General features: G+C 34.1%; 1 protein-coding gene across 5 annotated transcripts in view; it reads right to left on the bottom strand.

Annotated features, from left to right (window-relative positions):
- Positions 1-25,330, bottom strand: part of VPS13A (vacuolar protein sorting 13 homolog A) — a 258,210-nt gene that overhangs the window by 178,007 nt on the left and 54,873 nt on the right. For all 5 annotated transcript variants that reach the window (XR_009503701.1, XM_059924955.1, XM_059924956.1 and 2 more), the window contains 5 exons: positions 15,115-15,304; positions 14,914-15,028; positions 10,668-10,804; positions 8,721-8,853; positions 6,094-6,211 (listed from right to left, as the gene is read on the bottom strand). Coding sequence is in view for 4 of the 5 variants with exons in the window: in XM_059924955.1 (XP_059780938.1) it covers positions 6,094-6,211; positions 8,721-8,853; positions 10,668-10,804; positions 14,914-15,028; positions 15,115-15,304 (693 nt within the window). In the remaining variant the exon portion in view is untranslated. The remainder of the gene's footprint in view (positions 1-6,093; positions 6,212-8,720; positions 8,854-10,667; positions 10,805-14,913; positions 15,029-15,114; positions 15,305-25,330) is intronic.

The following is a 25,330-nucleotide window of genomic DNA, read 5'->3' as shown; positions in this document are numbered from 1 at the left end:
AGAGAGAATAAGTTTTCGTTCACCATTTTTATCCCTGCATTTTTATAACTTACTTTTTCTATCACACACAATGACTGCTAAAAAATACCTGAATTCCTGAGAAAATTATAAGCTTTCTTTTACCTCTAGTAACCTAAATATTTGTAACTAATCCCATACATCCTAATTTAACAGGTACATATTATAGATGTCTCATTAATGTACCTAAACTTCTTTTCAGTATCTTTAAATACGCCAGCTTAACAACCTGAGGATGACAGGTGCCAAAATACTACCTACCAAATAACAGAGGATTTCCTTTTATCTGCCTTAAACTTTTTAAGCTCAAACTTCAAAGGAAGTTGCCTGATACTTGTAGAGTTCCAGGATTTTATATAATGTCATATCCACTTTATATTGCTCACAACTTACAAAACTGAAATCAAATGCTTCTCAGATTTCATCTTTCTAAATCATTATAGTTTCTGCTTGTGATTATTTTAGGCACAATTTTCTGGTCCTAACTTATAGCCATTTTAGTATCATAAGAATACTAGTACAAAAGGCTTTCCTGGTGTCTTCTCCCTTTACTGGTTGTGTCTGGCTGTAATGCACTGAACCAGAGTTTGGCAAAATATGCCCAAGGATTAATCCAGCCTGCTGCTTATTTTTGTAAATAAAGTATTAACTTGAATACAGCCATGCCCACTTACTATGTACTGTTTATAGCTGCTTTCATGCTCATATAGCAGAGTTGAGTAGTTGTGACAGACAATACAACTTCAAGCCTAAAACATTTAATATCTGGCCCTTTAAAGAAAAAGTTTGCTGACTGTTACACTGGATTAATCTCTCATACTCTTGCATTCCATTATCTGTCTATATATAGACATTTTAACCAACTGCTTTAATTTCTGCTAGGCTATACATATTCCCTACATTACAGGACATAAATTCTCCCTAATCATAGACTAACAGAGCAATCTAAAGCAAGGGAAGTTAGCCATTTCTTCTCTCAGAGTAGTATCACCTTCTTTTTTTGGTACCCTGTAACATCCTAGATTCTAGCATACTTAAGTATAAAATGCTGAAAAAAAATCTATTCGTAACCATGTTTGCAACAGGAAATGACATACATCTTTGTCCTTTCTCACATACTGACAAACTTTAAAAGAAATATCAGACAACAGTAAATAGGCAGGAGGACACTTGGGAAGGAAGCCAAAGAACCTAAGCATGTCTAAAATTAACCTATACCTAATGCTTGATTGTAAACAACAGCAAAATGTATAGAATGGTTTTCTTTCCTCCTCTCTTTCTCAAACCAAATTCCTGGCATTCCTCTGCTTTAAGACACTCAGAGTCCCAGTTTGATATTCTTGAATGAGGAAGTCTAAGAGAATGAGAGTAAACTGCACAATGTTTTCTAGAGAATTGAGTCCTATAATTTGAAAGGCAAAAAAAAAAAAAAAAAAAAAAAATGAGCATTCTCTTCTTGCCTCTCTAGTAACAATTTCACTTAGATTGTTTGGTAGTTGTTAGATGTGTCTTTCTTTAAATTTTAAAATAGATCTGTGGCTGAGGTTTGAATGTTTGCAAGGGAGAGAAAAATTACTGGTGGAAAGAAAAGGTGAAAGGGCTAGCTACAGTCTTAAACTATTTAGGACTAAATCAGCTAAATAGTCTAGTCTAATTTAACAGACTTCTATATTTAGGATACTGGGCTCAAAGCATCAGTCAGCTAACAATAAAACATAAAGATCTTGGTAAAAGCAAACACACGATAAATATAAAATCAAGTATTATGATTTTTTATTGTAACTTCACCTTTTATTTTCTACAGGATTTAAAAGACAAATGCATGAAAATATAAATCTGGCCTAACGGGTACAATATATAATAGAGATATAATTTGTGACATCAATGACATAAAATGGAGGGGGTGGAGCAATAAATAGTAGAGTTTTTGTATGCAATTAAAGTTAAGTTGGTGTCAATTTTTAAAAAATTGTCAACTTTACAACGTTATAGGTAATCTCCATGATAACTAAAAAGAAAATATCTATAGAACATGCATATGTGGAAAAGAGAAGGGCAACAAAACACGTCAGAAACAAAAATCAACTAAACACAAACGAAGGCCATAACAGAGGAAAGAAGGGACAAAAAAGCTATAAGACATACAGAAAGTAAATGACAAAATGACAAAATTAATGTGTTCCACATCACTATTTATTTTAAACATAATGGTTTAAACTTCACAAAGATATAAATTGACAGAATGAATTAAAAAAAAAAACGGATCAAACTATATGATGTCTGCAAGAGACTGACTTTAGATCTAAGGACACAAATAGTTTGAAAGTGAAAGATATTCTATGCAATAATATCCAAAAGCAAGCAGGAATGGCTACAGTATCAGTCAAACCAGACTGTAGGTCAAAACCTGTTACAAGAGACAAAAGACATTATTTAATAAAAAGTCACTTCATCAGGAAGATATAACAATTAGAAACATATATGCACCAAACATCAGAGCTCAAAAATATATGAAATATTGACAGAGTTGAGGGAAGAAATAGCTCTACAATAACATGAAACTTCAATACCCCACTTTCAATAACTGATAGAACAACCAGAGAAAAGATCAATAAGGAAATAGAGGACTAGAACAACACTGTCAACAAACATAAACAAAACACTCCTCCATCAACAGCAGAATACACATTTTTCCATACATGCACATAGAATATTCTCCAGGATAGACCGAATTTTAGGTCATAAAACAAGAGTCAAAAATTTTTTAAAGATTGAATAGAAAGCATCCTTTCTAATCACAATGGAATGAAACCGGAAATCAACAGCAGAATGAAAAATGTAAAATTACAAATATGTAGAAATTAACACATTTATTGTTAATGAGTCAAAGAAGAAATCACCACGGAAATAAAAAAATATCTTGAGACAAGTGAAAATGAAAACACAACATACCAAAATTTATAGCATACAGCAAAAACCGTGCTGAGGGAAATTTATAGCTATAAACACTTATATTGAAAAAGAAACATCTCAAATCAGCAACCTAACTTCATGCCTTAAAGAACTAAAAAAGGAGCAAACTAAACCAAAAGTTAGCAGAAGTAAGGAAATACAGATTAGAGCAGAGAGAGAGAAAATAGAGAATTGAAAAATAATTGAAAAAAAATCAACAAGAGTTTGTTCTTCAAAAAGATGAACAAAACTGAAGAACCTTTAGGTAGATTGAGATAAAGACAGAAAAGACTCAACTGAAATCAGAAATGATAGTGGGGATATCACTATCAATCCTACAGAAATAGGAAGGATTTTATGCCAACAAATTGGATAACCTAAATAAAGTGGACAAATTCCTAGAAACACACATCTTTCAACACTGAATTTTGAAGGAACAGAAAATCTAGATAGACCTATAACTAATATGGAGAGTGAATCAGTAATCAAAAATCTCACAACAAATAAAAGCCTATGATCAGATGGTTTCACGAGTGAATTCTACCAAACATTTAAAGAAGTAACACAAATTTTTCTCAAACTCTTCCTGGAAACTAAATAGAAAGGAATACTTCCTAACTCATTTTAAGGACAGAATTACTCTGATACCAAAACCAGACAAAGATACTACAAGAAAAGAAAACTACAGACCAATATCCCTTATGAACACTGATGCAAAAATCTCCAAAAAAACACTAGGAAACAAAATTCAACATTATATTAAAAGGATTATACACCATGACCCAGTAGGATTTAACCCTGGAACGGAAGAATGGTTCAACATATGAAAACATATCAATGTAATACACCACATTAACAAAATGAAGGGACAAAATAACACATGATCATCTCAAATGATGAAAAAGCATTTGGAAAATGCAACATGTTTCCATAATAAAAACACTCAAAAACTAGAAATAGAAGGACACTACCTCAAAATAATAAAGGTCATATATAAAGAAACCACACATAGCACACTCAATGCAAAAGACTAGAAGCTTTTACTCTGTGATCAAAATAAAGGATGCCCACTTAAATTACTTGTATTCAACATAATATTGGAAATTCTAGCCAGAGTAGTTAGGCAACAAAGAGAAAAAAAAGGTATCCAAATTGGAAAGGATGAAGTAAAACTGCCTCCGTTCTAACATGAAGTGGTCTTATATGTAGAAAATCATAACAATTCCACACACACAAAAAATGTTAGAACTAATAAACAAATTCATCAAAGTTTCAGGATACAAAATCAACTTGGAAAAATCAATAGAGTTTCTATTAACCAACAAAGAAATTAAGAAAACAATTCCATTTATAATAGTATCAAAAAGAATAAACTTAACCAAGGAAGAAAAAGACATACACTGAAAACTACAAAATAATGCTGAAAGAAATTTAAAAAGACACAGGTAAATGGAAAGACATCTTGTATTCATGTATTGGAAGACCTGATGTTAAGACGTCACTACTGAAAACATTTGCAGATTCATTGCAATCCATATCAAAATCTCAGTGACAACTGTTGTTAAGAATAGAAATATCCATCTTAAAGTTCAAAAGGAATCTCAAAGGACCCCAAATCACCCAATCAATGTAGAAAAAGATTAATGTTGGATGACTCATGCTTCCTGATTTCAAAAGTTACTACAAAGCTACAGGAATCAAAACTGTGGTACTGGCATAAAGACAGACACAGAGACCAAGGGAACAGAACAGAAAGCCCAGAAATAAACCGTCACATATATGGTCAAATGATTTTCAACAAGGGTGTCAAGACTATTCAATAGGGAAAGGCCAGTCTTTTTAACAAATGGTGCTGAAAAAAAACTACACATCCACATGCAAAAGAATAAAGCTGGATCCTTACCTTACATCACATCCAAAAATTAACTCAAAAAGGTTTTCTAAGCACTAAAAGTATAAAACTCTTTGGAAAAAAATATACAGGAAAAACACTGGATTTGGTAATAATTTCTTAGATATGACAACAAAAGCACAGGCAACAAAGATAAATTAAACTTAATCACAATTTATAGCTTTTGTGCATCAAAGGATGCTATCAAAAGAGTGATAAATAAGACAATCCACAAGAAGAAAGAAAATATTTGCAAATCATTTTATCTGGTAAGAAGTTAATATCCAGGAAAATTTTTTTTAAAAAACCAAAACAAATCTCCAACTTAACAACAAAAAACACAAACAACCTAATTAAAAGGTGGGCAAAGGACTTGAACAGACATTTCTCTAAAGAAATATATAAATTGCCAATAAGAACATGAAAATATGCTCAACATCACTAATCATTAGAAAATACAATTCAAAACTATAATTAAAAACTACTTCACACCTGTTAGGATGGCTATTATTTTTTGGAAAAGGAGAAAATAACAAGTGTTGGTGAAGAGGTAAGAGAATTGGAACCCCTGTGAATTGCTGATGGGAATATAAAATGGTGCAACTGCTATGGAAAACAGCAGGACAGTTCCTCAAAAAATTAAAAATAGAATAATCCAGCAATTCCACTTCTGGATATATACCCCCCAAAATTTAAAGCAGGGACTCCAATAGATATCTGTATACCGATGTTCACAGCAGCATTATTACAAGTCAAATATCCATTAACCCATGAATGGATAAATAATATATGATATATACATGCAATGGAATTAGGCCTTAAAAAAAATGAAATTCTGACATACACTACAACATGGGTCAACATGAAGACATTATGCTATGTGAAATAAACCAGGCACAAAAGGAGAAATATTGTATGATTCCACTTATATGAGGTACCTAGAGTAGTCAAATTCATAGAGACATAACACAGAATGATGACTGCCATGGACTTGGGGGAGGAGAGAGTGGGGTATTATTGTTTAACAGTGGGTAGAGTTCCAGTTTGTGAAGCTGATATGGTGGAGTGGTTGGACAAAAATGTGAATGTACTTAATGTCACTGAATGATACACTTAAAAATGGTAAATTTTGTTATATATATTTTACTACAAAAAAATCAATGAAACATGGTATTTCTTAGCTATATAACTACTAAGAAAATCTACAATCACATGAAACAGGTAATACATACTTGGGCATCCTTATATCCATGAAAACCATGGCCTTAGAGAGTTCCACATTGAAGTGCATAGGTACCAAGATATGTTGTGTGGATACATTGAGTTTTCGTGCTTCTTTCCAATTATCACCTAATTACAGAAAACAGTACATGTTTAACACATGTGTAATTTGAAAAACATACAAAACCTAACATTACCATTAATACTTCGTAGTCATACAGTGCATGGTATGAGGAAATCTTCCTACATCTAGATAATCTTAATGCCATATTCCCAGGTACACATACTCAGCAGGTAAATTCTTTTCCCTTTCAAAGACTCTACGTTTTAATAGGGAAAATGTTTATTAAAATGTTAACAACAACATAGTTTTACTCAAATCTACTGTGCATCCTTGGTAATCACTATGCCAACCATACATTACTCAAAAAACATGGCTCTGAGGCAATAATGAAAAAGGTAGGGAAAAGTGCAGTTCTTCAGTATTAACTAATAGAAGTTACATTTAAGATTTATAACTGACACTGTTCTAGGCAATGTTTAAATTTTCATTTAATTCTCACAATGATGTATAACATCCCATTTTAGAAAAATGAGACTGAGAGGAATTTACAGCTTGCTTACGGTCAAAAAGCTAGTGAGTGATAAGGTTGAAATTGTCACCCAGGTCTGCCAACATGCGACCCTCTGGCAACATTCACTGCAGTGTCACAAGCCTAAATGTTCAGTAAAGGAATGGCTAAATAACTGACAGCATAGCCTTAGAACTTTAGATAGCCAGTAAAAATCATGAATTTAAGTGCCCAAAATATTACTGGTAAATGAAAGGGAGGTCAGTATATAAAACTATGTAAATCATGTTAAAAATGCATTCACAAACACTCCCAAACACCACACAAAATACATCCCATACATTCATAGGCACATACATTGAAAAAAACACCAAAAGGATATCCACTGAAATATCAACAATGCTCATGTGTGAGCAGTAGGATAAAGAATGATGTTTTTGTTTTTCTGTATTGTCCAGATTTTCTAAAAGACATGTCTATATTAGAAAGAAATAACTTTTAACATTTATAACAAGATTAATGGGATCCATATAATACAAAGCAGGTTCATGTACATTACTCCATTTGAACCTAATAATACCATGAGTCAGTTAAATCTTCAGTCAAGGAAAACGAAGCAAATGAAAGCTTAGACTCCTGAAGACAGGTAGTAAAATGGACTTTATTACAGTTTTTAAAATTCCAACAGTACCAAGATAAATGAAATATTTCCTTCACTTCTCAATTTACAGATAAAAAATAAGATATTTAGAAGCATGTGTTTCAGTATTTATCAGGGAAGTCTATGACACAATTACATAAAGTAACCCCAATGTCAAAAAAACCCTGCCCCCCAAAAGATTTAATTATTTAAGAATAGTTAATGCTTATCAAAAACAACTCCAAGGAATTCCAATAACTTTCAGATAATAATAATGAAATACTGAAAACAATTTTTTACAAAGCATCTCAATATCTTTTTTTTTTTTTTTTTGCATCTCAATATCTTAACTATTAAGTATGGTTCATGGACTTTGAAAACCAGTTACCAAAATGTATCAAACACACCAAACTATAGTAATGTATTCCTTGAAAATAAATTTATGGATTTTTCTATAAACAATTTGCATTTCCCATCCACTATACTTCTGGGCTCCTTTTACACCAACTGAAATATGATAAAAATAAAAACCAAGTTCATTACTCTTAAAGCAAATATAGTTAAAGAAAAAAATCAAATGTTCCAGTCCTATATACACTAACATTTTTAATAATCATAACTTTAGGATCTCATTGCTTCTCCTTCTATTAGTTAGCTCAGATAATTAAAATTTGACCATATACACATCTCAATGTTCACTAACACCCTGGAGATTCAGAAGCAATATGACAGTGGAAAGAGGGCTCAACTAGTCTGGGCTCTCTATCTACGTTAGTGGCTCCTGACAAGTGAATTTCTGGCTTTGGTCACTTCATCTAAAAAACTATATCCAGATCAGAGATGCTTATTTGTACACCAAAGTGAATAGGGTAAAGGTATTCCTAAGATAGTGACCTTCTTCAGTCTTTGTGTAGCTGTTTACAGCCTGGGCTCTCAGAGCCCCTAAGCTGGCTGCCTCTAGCCTTGAGCAGCCTCTTCTGGTTATCCCATTGTGTAATACAAATATCACTTTAAATATGTGCCAGTGCTTTCCAACCTTTTCCAAAGGTTGGAAAACACTGGTATAGATCAGGATTTCTCAATCTCAGCACTACTGATATTTGGGCCAAGTCTGTTGGGGGGTGGCTTTCGCCTATATTGTATGAGGTTTAGTAGCATCCCTGACCTCCACTCACTAGATGCTAGTAGTGCCCCAACTCCCCACTCGTGACAACAAAAAAATGTCTCTAGACATTGACAATGTCTCTTGAGGGATAAAATAACACCTACTTGAGATACTGTTCCTAGGAAATATCTACTATCACTTCTAATTCAAAAAGGTAAAAGTTCTAACATATTTAGGATGAAAGTCTTCAGAGAAACTGTCTAAAAACCTAATTAATCACTTCAGCAAAACAAATCAACAAATAATGCACTGTATACTTACCAACTCTGCTGTAAAGCAGCTGTATGCTTGTAAGCTGAATATCAAAGGAATCATAAGCTCTACACATTATCTCTTCAAGTTTCGCCCCACCTTGTTTTAAATCTCGTAATTCTGAACGAATTTTACTTGTCACCTTGAAGATAATGTTAATAGTTTAAATTACGTCAAAATGAAAATATAAAGTTTTTTATCTTTCAGACTATAATATAAAAATTTAACAGGAGAAGATAAACTCACAAGCTGACATACATTATAAGACTATTAGAAATGTCTTTATCCATGACATATATAGTGAGAAGGCCAGATATAAAGTAAATTTTTACATATTAAGTTATATTTTCCAGTCATTTCTATTAAAAAAGGGGAACAAAGCCAGTCCTGGTAAATAATAGATCTAAAAGTTTTTTTAATCTGCTAAGAAGCCTTTTTATTAAAAACAAAATTAAGAGACAAATATAACTTACAAAATGTTTCCATGGCACAATGACAGATATTCAGATAACTTTATAAGAAGAAGTGAGAGTCCACAATTAAATATTAGTGTACCTGAATTTTAGTTCCAGCTCTGCCATTTATGCAACCCCAAGCAAGTTACAGTTGTACTTCCCCTTGCTTGGTATACTATGCATACTACTGTTTTCACTCAAGTATCCTGGAGATCACTTCACAGTAGTATATAAAGATCTTATTCATTCATATTTATATATATATATATATATATATATATATATAGACACACACACACACACACGTATGTGTATATATTTTTTATTTTAACATTTTTCCCTTTATTTTACATAGTTCATGTGAAGTAGACAGTCAAAATTGATTATCTGTTTGAAAGGTAATAAATTTTAGGCAAAAGGTTAAGTAAATTGCCTCAGGTCATAAAACTAGAGAGATACCCTTCTGACCACTATACCTTTCCACTGGCTGTTTCCACTAAACCGTACTGCCCATGAACCAATTCCATAACCAATTTCAAATATGAATAATTATCTGTATAAAATTTTATTATAAATGTAAATCCAGCAGTCTACATAATTACTAACTGAAGAGTAAAAAAAAATATATATATATATAGAATAAAGGAGAATGTCAATAACAAGGAAAGGCACATATTTGTTAGGTAGCCAGAAAGAGCATTCCAATATTATCCATCCCTTCTGGGTCTTTAAATTGTTAGAGTTATTCCTCTACATTTCACTATCTGGAGTACTGCTGTCCAACAGAACTTTCTATGATGATGGAATTGTTCTCCATCTGTTCTAATACGGTAGCCACTAGTCATCTGTTACTATTAAACACTTGAATGTGGCTAATGTAACTAAGGAACTGAATTTTTAAAAATTTTAATCAACTTAAACAAATACATGTGGCCAGTGGGTACCATACTGAACAGCAAAGATCTAGAAACACTGAAAAACAAAGTATTCTCTACTCAAAACTGAGGGGAAAAACATACATAATTGAATAAGAAGCAAAATGCAAGAAGATCATCTCTCAATTTTAGGATTATTTAATAGAAATATTAAAATGCCAATGTCTAAAGTATATACACAAACAATTTCAGAAGGATGAATATATATTTGATTACTTCCAGAACTCCCTTCCACTCTACACATTTTAATTGACCAAGTAATAAATTTAAATTGAAAAGGAAATAGACTTCTCAAGCATTACTCTCAAATTTTATAAATATAATTCTTAGGTTCACCCTTGAGCTTCAGCACTCAATGGGTCATTTTCCTATTAGAAATGTAGGGAAACTATCTAATTAAATGAAACTTCACTTTACTTGCCAGAAGGGAAGATTTCTCAAATCCTAGTTTCTGCTATTAAGCTAAAAATTAATATACCAAATCAAACGTCTAAAAACCAAAATACATCTTAAACAAAGAAACACCATAAGTGTCATATTATAAAATAATTATTAGTAGTATATACCTTTAGATGACCAAGATCCAAAAGAAGCAGATTTGATGTAGGGCTAAAAATTCCATCTTGTGGGATAATAATATATGAAGCCTTCAAATTAATTTTGAGATCAAGAACTTTCTGTGTTTCAATAATATACAGCAGACCTGCATAAAAGTTAAATCTATACAATGAATTGTTTTCACAAATTACTCAAGAAATAGAGAATCATTAAACACATGAATTGGTAGCACAACCTTAAAATGATGTGAAATTAGTATTAATTTTAAAATAACCTTGAGCAAAATATTTTCATTATAAAGTAAGATATTTGTTAGTCAATGTGTATACTCATTAAATATAACTGAGTACAAAACTGGAATACTTCTTCAAAAAGAAGTTTTTGACCCATAAACCCAATTTGGGAAAACTGGGGAGATACACATCTAAAAAAATTAAGTTACATGAAATATTAGAATCTATATAATTCTTCCCAATTCATGAACTTAATACAGCTACATCTACCATACTGAACAATGATACTTGATCTTTATATTACTCTGAGACAATGAAAATCCTGGATTATTAAATCATCTTCAATAAAACTGTATGTAAACCAGAAAAGGGAACCAGAACTTTCTATGAAAATGGATGAATCTACCAAAATGAATTTTAACTAAGATAAAGTCTTGAACTTATACTAAAACATTTAACTAGATTTCTAAATCTTGGTAACATGAATAAATAGGTAGGCAAACCTACTCTTCCACTAAAAGCAACAAAAATGGTTGGATATAAAGCAAAACAAACAAACAGCAACAACAAAACCTACTAAAAACACTAAGAGGAGGCAAGAAAGTAAGGATCTATGAAGCCAAAAATCAAATTGAAAGAGAAAACCTAACAGATTTAAATGGGAGCCATAAAAATTTTATCCTGAGACCATTTTCTGCACTTGGTAAACTTTGGAACTCCTTTCCATAGCCTCACAGAGTATAAGGAACAGATGACAAAAATGAGGAGTCTAGCAGGAGTTCTTTTCATAAATCTGGGATCTAAAAGGTACATACTCAAAGTAAGAGTAATCCAGAAGTTAAACCTCCCTGTCCCTAAAACCTACCCATAGGAGAATGCAAAGAATGTCTCTGAAAAAAACTGGGAAAAAGGGGTAGTCTCCCTGTGAATCATAATCACAATACAGTCCTCAAGTGGATATGTAGCACAACTTTTGTCATTCCAAAATATCTCAAGTAATGACTTTAGACAGTGGCCCCACCAACATGCTCGAGATACCTGGCAGGAAAAAATGAAATTCTTCCCTGAATGAAAGTCCATTTATCCTAGACTTCAGGGAACTCTACCAAATAATTTTCCAATAAAAATGAGCAGCTCACAATCAAAAATCAACAAAAAGACAAAGGTTAACATGAATATAAGAAACAGCAGAAATAAAAGAGAGGAGAAAGAAAAACACAAAAGTCTTCACATAATGGAACTGAAGAGATAATTATCTGGTGAGACAATATAAAATAACTATACAGTTGACCCTTGAACAACACAGGTGAGTCCACTTACACAAGAATATTTTTCAAAAGTAAATATTTACATTACTACATGGTGTCTGGTTGGTTGAATCCAGGGATGTGGAAGAACTACAGATACAGAGGGCCCACTGTAAATTATACACAGATTAACTCTCGCATTATTCAAGAGTCAACTGGGCTTATATGTTTGAAGAAATAAAAGACAAGTTTGAAGATATCCATGGGAAAGAGAACTATAAAGAATAAAAAATCAGGGCTTCCCTGGTGGCGCAGTGGTTGAGAGTCTGCCTGCCAATGCAGGGGACACGGGTTCGCGTCCTGGTCCGGGAGGATCCCACGTGCCGCGGAGCAACTGGGCCTGTGGGCCACAACTGCTGAGCCCGTGCGTCTGGAGCCTGCTCTCCACAACGGGAGAGGCTGCGATAGTGAGAGGCTCACGCACCGCGATGAGGAGTGGCCCCCGCTTGCCACAGCTGGGGAAAGCCCTCGCACAGAAATGAGGACCCAACACAGCCAAAAATAAATTAATTAATTAAGTTGAAGCAGCCCAGAGACATAATCACCACTTTAAAAAAAAAAAAAAAAAGAATAAAAAATCAGATTTTAAATATAACAAAGCAGAATTCCTAAAATGAAAATATAATCACTGAAATTAAACTCAATGGGAAGATTATTAAGCACATTAGACAGCTGAAGAGGGATTCAGTAAAAATCAGAAGATAAATTAAAGGAAATTACCCAGCATGCAACAGAGGAAAAACAGATGGAAAGAAAACAAAATATATAAGTTAAGAAGAATGACAGAGTAAAAAAAGCTAAAATATATTTAGCCAGAGTTCCAGAAGAGAATCAAGAGAAAAAAAATCTGAAGAGTTAATGTCTAGAAATTTTCCAGATGGATTTTCTAGAAATAATTAAATCTACCAATCCTCAAATTGGTCCACAGTTGGATATATCATACTGAACCTATAGAATATAAAAGATAAAAACATCTTAAGTGCAAAAGAAAAAGGACAGATAATCTACAAAGAAGCAGCAAACACACCAACACGTGAATTTTCAACATCAGTAATGGGAGCCAAAAGACAGTAGAATGAATGGTCACTTCAGTGTGCTAAGAACAATATAATCACCAACTCTGAATTATATATCCAGTAAAAAATATCTTTCAAAACTGAGGACAATTACTTTCAGACCAAAACCAAACAATACAACAAACAAAAGAGTTTGCCATCAGCAGACTCTAAATAAAGAAAAAAATGTATAAATGAACTACTGAAAGAAAAGAAATAATCCCAGATAAAAGGTGTTAAGTTCAAATAGGAATGAAGAGCGAAGAAAGTAGTTGATATATAGGTAATTATAAACCAGCATTGACTGTACAAACAAAAAATGTCCTATGAAGTTAAAACAAGAAAAAAATAACAATAGCATGTAAGTAATGAGGATGGTGAAAGGAGTTCAAGTGTTCTAAAGTGTTCCTTGCAATGACTGGGAGAAGGTAAAATGTTTTATTAAATTTTATCTCAACAAAAATTTGTGTTTTAATTACTACAGTAAAAAGAGAAAGAGAATATTTAAGTTTCAAACGGTACAAGGGTGGGAGTGGAGGAAGTAATGCTAGAATTTATCCCAAGTCAGGAAAGAAAGGTCAAGAAATATAAGACTGTCAGTATCACAGCTTGAAAAACATCTCACTATATGTTGTTGACATGACACATCTAAAAATAAAGATAGAGGGAAAAAGTAAGTAAAAGAATAAAAAATCATATAGCAGGCAAATTATAACCAAAAGAAACCTAGAATATCCATACTAATATCAGAACAAAAAAAGAAAAAATATTAAAAAATTGAAGCATGACTAAAAATATTGACAACTTCATACAGATAAAAGATTTGGTTCATTGGGAAAAAAATATCTCTGCATGTACCTAATATAGCACCAAACTTTATAAAGAAGAACATTACAGATCTACATGAAATAGACAAATCCAAATTGAAAGTTTGGTAAATAACTGTTAGAATATGGTGAAACAAGAAGGAAAAGAAATCCAGTAAGGATACAAAAGATTTGAAGTACATGATAAACAAATGTGACTTAAAGGATATGTATAGATATTAAAAAGATATGCTTTTCAAACATATGTGGAATATTTTTAAAATTACCATATATTGAGTCAGAAAGCAAGTCTCAACAAACTACAAAGCATTAAAAACCACAGAGGTCATCTCTATAGTCAACTATATTTTAAAAATGGAATCTCTAATTTAAAATCTTCCCCAAAGAAATCTCCAAACCCAAATTATGCCAAACACTGAAAGAAGAAATGAGACCCAACAAACCAATTGGCTGAACAAACCAATCTTACACAAACTCTCCAAGAGAATAAAGAAGGATGGAACTTTTATTTTCTGAGGCCAATATACTAAAATCTGGAAGTCATTACAAGAAAGGAAAATGACAGGCCAGTTTCTGTCATAAACAGAATTTCAAAAATCCTAAAAAAATTTTGCAATTAACTTGAATGTGGTACATAGGTTAGACCTTTCTAAGTGTAAGGAATGATTATCATTATACCTAAATTTAAATATAAAGGTACCAAATTAGCTTCAATTAAAACTGTATCTAGTCTAGAAATATAAACTCAAAAAATACTTTACTAAAATCAGCACAACATGACTGAAAGTTCAGTATAAGCACTTAATTCACCAACATTAATACTGGCATTTACCTGCTGCTGTCTTATCACGAAATTCTTCAAGTTTTGTCAAAGTCACTGAAGTCAGCTGTGCTAGATTTACCTCTTTTGGAGGTCTGAAGAATTCCACTATACTATTAACTGTTCTCTGTTAAAATAAGCATCATTAACATGAGGCACAAACTCAAGGCAAATTGAAATATATTAAAACTTAGGAATTACAAAAATGCTTACTGCATCATATAGCATTTCTAAAGGTTCAGCTTCTATGATACACCTTTGAGCAACAGTTTCATCTAATGGATTTATCTCAAATATAATTCGCAAGAGTGATGCAGCATCATCCAATGAAGACAGGAGGCGGGGTTTTGTTGAATTATCTGGTAAGCCAGTAACATGAAATGAACCTATTTTGGTTTCAAATCTGCATGAAAAAAGATAGGACAGAAATTAGCAATCAGTACAATTTTAAAGTATTTTTCAAATTAAAAATAATAAAATAAAAATAAAAACAATTTCACTTTAGGACTTCCCTGGTGGTGCAGTGGTTAAGAATCCACCTGCCAATGCAGCGGACACAGGTTCGAGCCCTGGTCCGGGAAGATCCCACATGCCGCAGAGCAACTAAGCCCACGAGCCACAACTACTGAGCCCGCGAGCCACAACTACTGAAGCCCGTGCGCCTAGAGCCCCTGCTCTGGTGAGAAGCCACTGCAACAAAAAGCCCCCACACTGCAACGAAGAGCAGCCCCCACTTCCCGCAACTAAAGGAAGCCCGCACATAGCAATGAAGACCCAACACAGCCAAAAATAAAAATAAATTTATTAAAAAAAAAAAATTTCACTTTGCATTTCTTGCTACTCCATTCCATGCACACCGAAGAAAATATACAACTATTAGATCTAAACTGACGTAGATTAATTCATAAAGAACTCTATTCACATGTTGATTTCCAGATTAAGAAGCTTTTGAAGGGTCAGGGGTTTCTGGTTCCCTATGAAAGGAGTTTGAAGTCACCACTCCATATTAACAACAAGTAAAAAGCTGAACAAACCAAAAAATCAACAACTCTTCTTCGATATGTAAGAGAGGGGAGTACACAGGGCAAACTGCTGCCCCTAAGACTGAAAAGACAGACAGGGAGTCATGGCTTACCAGAGCAGAGATCTGCAAAAAGGAAACCACCACGGACACTAGAGCCAAGGTTGGAAAACCTAAACTGTAATTGAATTGCTGGAGACTTAGTGTGGACAACTCTGAGAGTTAAAAACTCCAGAGGGAACTACAATGAGGCATCACCTGACACCGGGCAGAATGGCCATCATCAAAAAATCTACAAACAATAAATGTTGGAGAGGGTGTGGAGGAAAGACAACCCTCCTACACTGCTGGTGGGAATGTAAATTGGTACGGCCACTATGGAGAACTGTATGGAGGTTCCTTAAAAAACTAAAAATAGAGCTACCATATGACCCAGCAATCCCACTCCTAGGCATATATCCAGAGAAAACCATAATTCGAAAGGATGCGTGCACCCTGATGTTCACTACAGCACTATTTACAATAGCAAGGACACAGAAGCGACCTAAATGTCCATTGAGAGAGGAATGGATAAAGAAGACATGATACATATATACAATGGGATATTACCCAGCCATAAAAAGGAATGAAACAGTGCCATTTGCAGAGACGTGGATGGACCTAGAGATTGTCATACAGAGTGAAGTAAGTCAGAAAGACAAAAACAAATACTGCATAATATCACTTATATGTGGAGTCTAGAAAAAGGGTACAGGTGAACTTATTGGCAAAGCAGAAATAGAGTCACAGATGTAGAGACTTTACGGTTACCAAGGCGGGGGAGGGGGGGGAGAAGGGGGACGAATTGGGAGATTAGGATTGACATATATACACCACTATGTATAAAATAGATAACTAATGAGAACCTACTGTTTAGCACAGGGAACCCTACTCAATGATCTGTGGTGACCTAAATGGGAAGGAAATTTTTAAAAGAGTGGATATATGTATATGTATAACTGATTCACTTTGCTGTACGTCAGAAACTAACACAATATTGTAAAGCAACTAAACTCCAATAAAAATTAATTAAAATAAAAAACTCTAAGGGGACCCAGCCACAGGGGAGTCCCCCAAATAATCTGAGATACACCTCCAGGAATTCGACCAGGTTCCCACAGTAAATATTGGAGAAATATCCCCTCCTCAGGCAAGTGGAGAGGAAGATGAACCATTTAAAAATATGCCAGAGCACTCTGTTGTTCTTAGCAAGGCCTGCCCTCTGGAGAAACGAGTTCACTAGAGCCTTACCTAATGGGGTATTATCAGAGCCAAAATGACCAAGAGAAGGGAAATATCCAACTCCAGTCAAGTCTACCACTCCATATGGGGGGAGGGAAATACCCAACTCCAGCCCACACTACCCATTCTATCCCCCCTAAGGGGGTAGGGAAAAAAACTGAGAAACTCTTGTTAAGTTCACAGTCCAGAAGCACAGGCTCATTCAAAGACTGAGAGCTCATCACAGGACTACAGAACTCTCCCCTTTCTCCCACATCTCATAACCAAATTATTAAGGACTTATTTCCTTTTACCCAGTATATAATGTCGGGCTATCAGGAAAAAATAACAAGGCATACAAAAAGGCAAAAAACACAATTTGAAGTGACAGAGCAAGCATCAGAACCAAACATGGCAGGGATGCTGGAATTACATGACTAGAAATTTAAAGCAACTACAATTAATATGTCTGACGGTTAATATGTCTAACAGATAAAGTAGACAATCTGCAAGAACAGATGAACAATGTAAACAGAGGGATGGAAATCCTAAGAAAGAACCAAAACTGAATGCTAAAGATAAAAAACACTGTAACAAGAATGACTTTGACAGGCTTATTAGGAGACTGCACAGTTGCACAGCTAAGGAAATCCCTGAGCTGGAGAATATATCAGAAAAATCATAAAAATACAGAAAGCATTTCTAAAAAATCAGAAGAGAATATCCATGCATAACTACAAAAGGTGTACCATACAAGTAATGGGAATACCAGAAGGAGAAGACAGAAAGGAACAGAAGAAATATTTCAATCAATAATGACTGAGAATTTCTCCAAATTAATATCAGACACTAAATAACAGATTTAGAAAGCTCAGAGAACATCAAGCAGAATAAATGCCCAAAAAACCCCACAAAATAAACAAAACAAAAAACAAAAAAAACCCACTGCACCTAGGCATATTTTCAAACTATAGAGAATCAAATATAAAGAAAAAAATCCTAAAAAGAGCTAGAGGGGAAAAAAATCCTTACTTACAGAGAAGCAAAGATAAGAATTACTTCCACATTCTCAGAAACCATACTAGCAAGAACAGAGTATAACAAATATTTTGAAGTGTAAGAGCAAAAAACTCTAAACTAGAATTCTGTACCCCGTGAACTCTCCCTCCAAAAGTAAAGAAGAAATAAAGACTTCCTCAGACAAACAAAAATCGAGAAAAATTGTTGCCATCAGACCTGCCTTTCAAGAAATATTAAAAGTAGTTACTTAGAAGAAAATAAATGTAAGTTGGAAACTCAGATTACATAAAGAAAGAGCACTGAAGTAGGAAAGTGAGGGTAAAATGCAAACATTTAATTGTCCTAACAGATTATTAGTATGTTCATTGTTAATAATCTAACAGTGTATTGAATAACAGGAATGACACAAGGGATTAGAGAAAGGAATTAGAATATTTTGTTATTATTGGGTACTCACATTACCTGTGAAATAGTATAGTATTACTTCAAAGCAGACTTAGATCAGTTGTAAAAAAAAAAAAAAAAAAAAAAAAAAAAACGAAATTGAGTTATTTGTAGTGAGGTAGATGGACCTAGAATCTGTCATACAGAGCAAAGTAAGTCAGAAAAAGAAAAACAAATACCATATGTTAACACATATATATGGAATCTAAAAAAAAAAAAAGGTCATGAAGAACCTAGTGGCAAGACGGGAATAAAGACACAGACCTACTAGAGAATGGACTTGAGGATACGGGGAGGGGGAAGGGTAAGCTGGGGCTAAGTGAGAGAGTGGCATGGACATATATACACTACCAAACGTAAAATAGATAGCTAGTGGGAAGCAGCCACATAGCACAGGAAGATCAGCTCGGTGCTTTGTGACCACCTAGAGGGGTGAGATAGGGAGGGTGGGAGGGAGGGAGACACAAGAGGGAAGAGATACGGGGACATATGTATATGTATAACGGATTCACTTCGTTATAAAGCAGAAACTAACAGACCACTGTAAAGCAATTATACTCCAATAAAGACGTTTAAAAAAAAAAAGGCATTCCACAATAAAGATGTTAAAAAAAATTAAATAAAAAGGCAAAAAAAAAAAAGCTATACATACTACTACATATAAAATAGATAACTAATGAAGACCTACTGAATAACAGAGGGAACTCTACTCAATACTCTGTAATGACCTATACGGGAAAAGAATCTAAAAGAGTGTATATGTGTATGTATAACTTTTTCACTTTGCTGTACAGCAGAAACTAACACAACATTTTAAATCAACTATACCCCAATAAAAATTAAACATTTTTTAAAAAATTAAAATAAAACAAAAAACAAACAAAAAAGTATATTAAATGCTCTAGGGCAACCACTAAAAAAAGTTTTAAAAATTTTGACTGATGTGCCAAGAGAAGAGAGAAAATGGAATCATACAAAATGTTCAATTAAACTGCAAAAAGAAGAAAAGACATGGTAGACAAAAATAGGAACAAAGAACAAGGGCAATAAATAGAAAACAGTAACAATTATGGTAGATATTAACGCTAAGAGAATAAGAAAATAAGCCACAGAATAGGAGAAAATATTTGCGAACAACACATCTGATAAGGACCTGTTATCTAAAATATATAAAGAACACTTTAAACTCAACAAGAAGAAAACAAACAACACAATTAAAAAATGGGCTAAAGATCTTAACAGACACCTCACCAAATAAGACTGACAAATAAGCATATGAAAAGATGCTCTACATCATATGTCATCATGGAAATGAAAATTAAAACAACAGTGACATACAACTACATACATATTAGAATGGCCAAAATCTGGAATAATGACAACACCAAGTAATGACAAGGATGTAGATGGAGCAATAGGAACTCTCATACAATGCTGGTGGGAATTCAAAATGGTACAGTCACTTTAGAAGAAAGTTTGGTGGTTTCTTACAAAATTAAGCATATTTTTACCATGTGATCCAGCAATCGGCTCCTTGATATTTACCCAAAGGAGCTGAAAACTTATGTCCATAAAAAACCTGTACAGAGCTGTTTACAGCAGCTATATTCATAACTGCCAAAACGTAGAAGCAACCAAGATGTCCTTCAGTAGGTGAATGGATAAACAAACTGTGGTACATCCAGACAATGCAATGTTATTAAGTGCTAAAAACCATGAGCTATCAATTCATGAAAAGACATATAAGAAGCTTAAATGCATATCACTAAGTGAAAGAAGCCAGGCTACACACTGTATGATTTCAACTACAGGACATTCTAAAAAAGGCAAAACTATGAACACAGTAAAACAATCAGTGTTTGGGGGAGTGAGTAAGGAACAAATAGCAGAATGGAGGATTTTTAGAGCAGTGAAAATACTGTGTGTGATACTGTAACAATGGACACTTGTCATTCTATGTTGTCCATACCACAGAATGTACAACAAGAGTGCGCCACGATGTAAACTATGGACTTTGGGTGATTATGCCAGTGTAGGTTCATTTTTAGTAAAAATGTACTATTCTGGTGAGTGTATTGATAATTGCAGGGGGGTTCTGTATGTGTAGGGGTAGAAGGTATATGAGAAATGTCTATACCTCCCTCTAAACTTTGTTGTAAACCTCAAACTGCTCTAAAATAATAAAGCCTTTAAAAAAAAAAAAAGTTATTGGATAAGTATTGTCTTTGGAAGTGACAGAAAAAGGTGCTCAAATAATCGAGTTTCTCCACTGAAATGACAATTAAACTAGCAAAAACTCCCAGAATCAACTTTCTTGCAAGTCTGGAATTTAATAAAAAACTTACAGCAACCAGGGAAAAATGAAAGAAGGAAAAGACAGCTGAATTTCAGAAAGGTAGCACTCTGCCATTTCTGTTTATCTGCCTATCATCCCCATTCCCTAGCAAAGCAGTGGGCAATATTCCAGGTGTGGCTTCCTGGAGCCAGGGGACTAACACAAACACTATGCTATGAATGTCTGTGTCCCTCAAATTTCATTTGTTAAAATTCTAATGCCTAATGTGATGGTTATTTGGAGGTAGGACTTTTGGGAGGTGATTAGGCCATTAGGGCAGAGCCCTCATGAATGGGATTAGTAGTCTTTAAAAATAGGCGCTAAAGGCTCCAGGATAGGTTGCAAGCTGCCGCTGCTGCCCTCCTGGGCTCCAGGAGCAATCCTGAGCTGCTGCTGCCACTCTTGCAGGCTCCAGGAGTGGTTGCAAGCCGCCTCTGCCACCATCATGGGCTCTGTAGGCACGCACGAGCTGCCATTGCCACCAAGTGCCCTGGGAGCGGGCACCAGTAGCTGCATCTACACACCCCCTACTAAGGGGATAACGGCCAGCACATGCTGAAGAAAGGAGGCCACAGGCATTCATACTAAAAACAGCCCTCAAAAAAAAAAAACAAAAAAAAAAAACAGCCCTCACACCAAATATATTAAACCCACACAAGCTACCCAGGGATGCTCACACATATAAAAAGCCCTCCAAGACCACAGTAGACAATTGTTTCTCCGAAACTCACAGAGTAAGAGAAATATAAGTAAAATGAAGAAGCAGAGGAAACACTCCCAGTTAAAAGATCAAGAGAATTCCCCTGAAAGAACAAACAATGAAACAAACATCTTCTGTCTAACAGACACTGAATTCAAACAGGAGATAATGAAAATACTGAAGGAATTAAGAAAGGTTATTGATCGAAATGCAGAGTACTATAAAAAGGAACTAGAAAATATAAGGAGGAGCCAAGAAAACTTAGAAAACTCATTTGCTGAGACAAAAAGGGAACTAAAGGCAATGAATAGGAGAATGAATAATGCAGAAGAATGAATAAGTGATCTGGAAGACAGAATAATGGAAATCACCCAATCAGAACAGCAGACAGAAAGCCAAATGAAAAAAAAAATGAAAGCAATATATGTGATAATATAAAATCTACAAATAATAGGGATTCAAGAAGGCAAAGAAAGAGACAAGGGGACTGAAAAAGTATTTGAAGCAATTATGGCCGAAAACTTCCCAAAACTAAAAAATGCAATAGAAATCCAGGTAAAGGAAAGCACAGAGAGTCCCAAACAGACCTACACCAAGACATATTATAATCAAAATGTCAAAAGTTAAAGATAAAGAGAGGATTCTAAAGGCAGCAAGAGAAAAACTAAGAGTTAATTACAAGGGAATCCCCATTAGGCTATTGGCTGATTTCTCTACAGAAATGTTTTTGGCCAGAAGGGAATGGCAAGATACATTCAAAACCCTAAAAGGGAAAAAATATGCAACCTAGAATACTCTACCCAGCAGGATTATCATTTAGAATAGAAGGAGAGATAAAGAATTTCTCAGACAAGCAAAAACTAAAAGAATACAGCAATACTAAACCTATCTTAAAAGAAACACTGACAGGTCTTTTTTAAACAGAAAAGAAGCAAGAATCTATAGGAAAGAGAAAATCACAACTGGCAAGTAAATCACTTAAATAAGCCAGTACATTTTTTTACTTAAAAAATCAAAACAATCTTGTGAAAACAATGATAACCACAATGAACAGCAAAATGATAAACATGAAGAAGTAAAAGAGGACTTCAAAATCATAAAATGTGGGGGAGAAGAGTAAGAAAAGGTAGATTCTTTGTTTTTGTTTTTTTTACAATGTGTTTGAGCCTATATGACTATCAGTCTAAAGCACGTATATAGCAAGGGGTAAAAATACTCAAAAAACAGGGTAACCACAAACGAAAAACCTGCAATAGATTCACTAAAACCTAAAAGAAGAAAACAAAGGCATAAAATAAAAGGAAATCATCAAACCACAAAAAAGAAAAGCAGGGGAATTCCCCGGTGGTCCAGTGGTTAGGACTCTGCGCTCTCACTGAGAAGGGCCTGAGTTCGATCTGTGGTCAGGGAAATAAGATCCCACAACCCGTGTGGCATGGCCAAAAAAAAAAAGAAAAAGAAAAAGAAAGGAACAAAGAAGAAACACAGAATCAACTGGAAAACAAGGTTTAAAAAGGCAATAAATACATGTCTATCAATAATTACCTTAAATGGCAATGGCCTAAATGCTCTAATCAAAAGACAAAGAGTGGCAGACTGAATCAAAAAAACAAGAGCCTACAATATGCTGCCTACAAGAGACCCACCTTAGAGCAAAGGACACACATAGATTGAAAGTGAGGGGATGGAAAACATATTTCATGCAAATGGAAATGACAAAAAAGTGAGGGTCACAATACTCAAATCAGACAAAATATACTTTAAAACAAATGCCATAAAGAAAGATAAAGAAGGACACTATATAATGATAAAAGGATCAACACAAGAAGAGGATTTTACACTCATCAATATATATGCACCTAATACAGGAGCACCCAAATACATAAAACAAATACTAACAGACATAAAGGGAGAAACTGATGGGAATTCAATAGTAGTAGGAGACTTTAACACCTCATTCACATCAATGGACAGATCTTTGAGACAGAAAATCAATAAGCCAACAGAGATCCTAAATGATAAAATAGAACAGTTAGACTTAATTGATATTTTTAGGACATTACATCCAGAAAAACCAGAATACACATTCAAGTGCACATGGAACATTCTCTAGGAGTGACCACATACTAGGGCACAAAACAAGACTCAACAAATTCAAGAGTATAGAAATTATCTCAACAACTATTATGACCACACAGCATGAAACTAGAAATCAACCACAGAAAAAGAAATGAGAAAAAAAACAATTACATGGAGACTAAACAACATGCTACTAAAAACTCCAATGGGTCAACAATGAAATCAAAGAAGAAATTAAAATACACCTTGAGACAAAGGACAATGAAAACACAACCAACAAAATCTATGGGATGCAGCAAAAGCAGTTCTTAGAGGGAAGTTCAGAGTAATACAGGCCTTCTTTAAGAAAGAAGAAAAATCTCAAATAACCTAACCCACCACCTAAAAGAATCAGAAAAAGAAGAATAAACTCTACCTAAAGTTAGCAGAAGGAAGGAGACAATTAAAGACAAGAGGGGAAACAAATAAAATAGAAATTAAAAAAACAATAGAAAAAAAATCAGTAAAACCAAGAGCTGGGTCTTTGAAAGGGTAAACAAAATTGACACACCTCTGAGCAGGCTCACCAAGAACAAAAGAGACAAGACCCAAATAAACAAAATAAGAAATGAAAGAGAAGAAATCACAACTGAGACTGCAGAATTACAAAAAACCATAAGAGAATACTATGAATACTATGCCAACCAATTTGACAACCTAGAGGAAATGGACAACTTTCTAGAAACATACAGCCCACCCAAACGAAATCAAGAAAAAATAGATAACTTGAACAGACTGATCACTAGAAGTGAAACAGAATCTGTAATGAAAAATACTCCCTACAAACAGAAGTCCAGGGCCAGATGGCTTCACAGGTGAATTCCACCAAACATACAAAGAAGAACTTATACCAATCCTTCTCAAACTCTTCCAAAAGACTGAAGAGGAAGTAACACTCCAAAAGACATTCTGTGAAGCCAACATCACCCTGATACCAAAAACAGACAAAGACACTACCAAAAAGAAAATTATAGGCCAATATCTTTGTTGAATATAGATGCAAAAATTCTCACCAAAATATTAGCAAACTGAATTCAACAATACATAAAAAAGATCATACACCACGACCAAGTGGGATTCATCCTAAGTTCACAAGGATGGTTCAACAAATACAAATCAATCAATTTGATACACATCAACAAAAGAAAAAACAAAAACCACAGTATCATCTCAACACATGCAAAAAAGCATTCAATAAAATTCAACATCCATTCATGATAAAAACTCTTACCAAAGTGGGTATAGAGAGAACATATCTCAACATAATAACAGCTATTTATGACAAACCCACAGCCAATATAATACTCAGAAGTATTCCTGCTAAAATGTAGAACAAGACAAGGATGCCCACTCTTATCACTGCTCTTCAACATAGTACTGGAAGTCCTAGCCACAGCAATCAGACAAGAAAAAGAAATAAAAGGTATTCAAATTGGTAGGGAAGAGGTAAAGTTGTCATTATATGCAGGTGACATGATACCATATACAGAAAACCCTAAAGACTCTACAAAAAAAAAACTACTAGAACTGA

The sequence above is a fragment of the Balaenoptera ricei genome, chromosome 6, assembly GCF_028023285.1.
Source record: "Balaenoptera ricei isolate mBalRic1 chromosome 6, mBalRic1.hap2, whole genome shotgun sequence".
NCBI lineage: Eukaryota > Metazoa > Chordata > Mammalia > Artiodactyla > Balaenopteridae > Balaenoptera > Balaenoptera ricei.
This window is presented reverse-complemented; position numbering and strand designations above follow the sequence as displayed.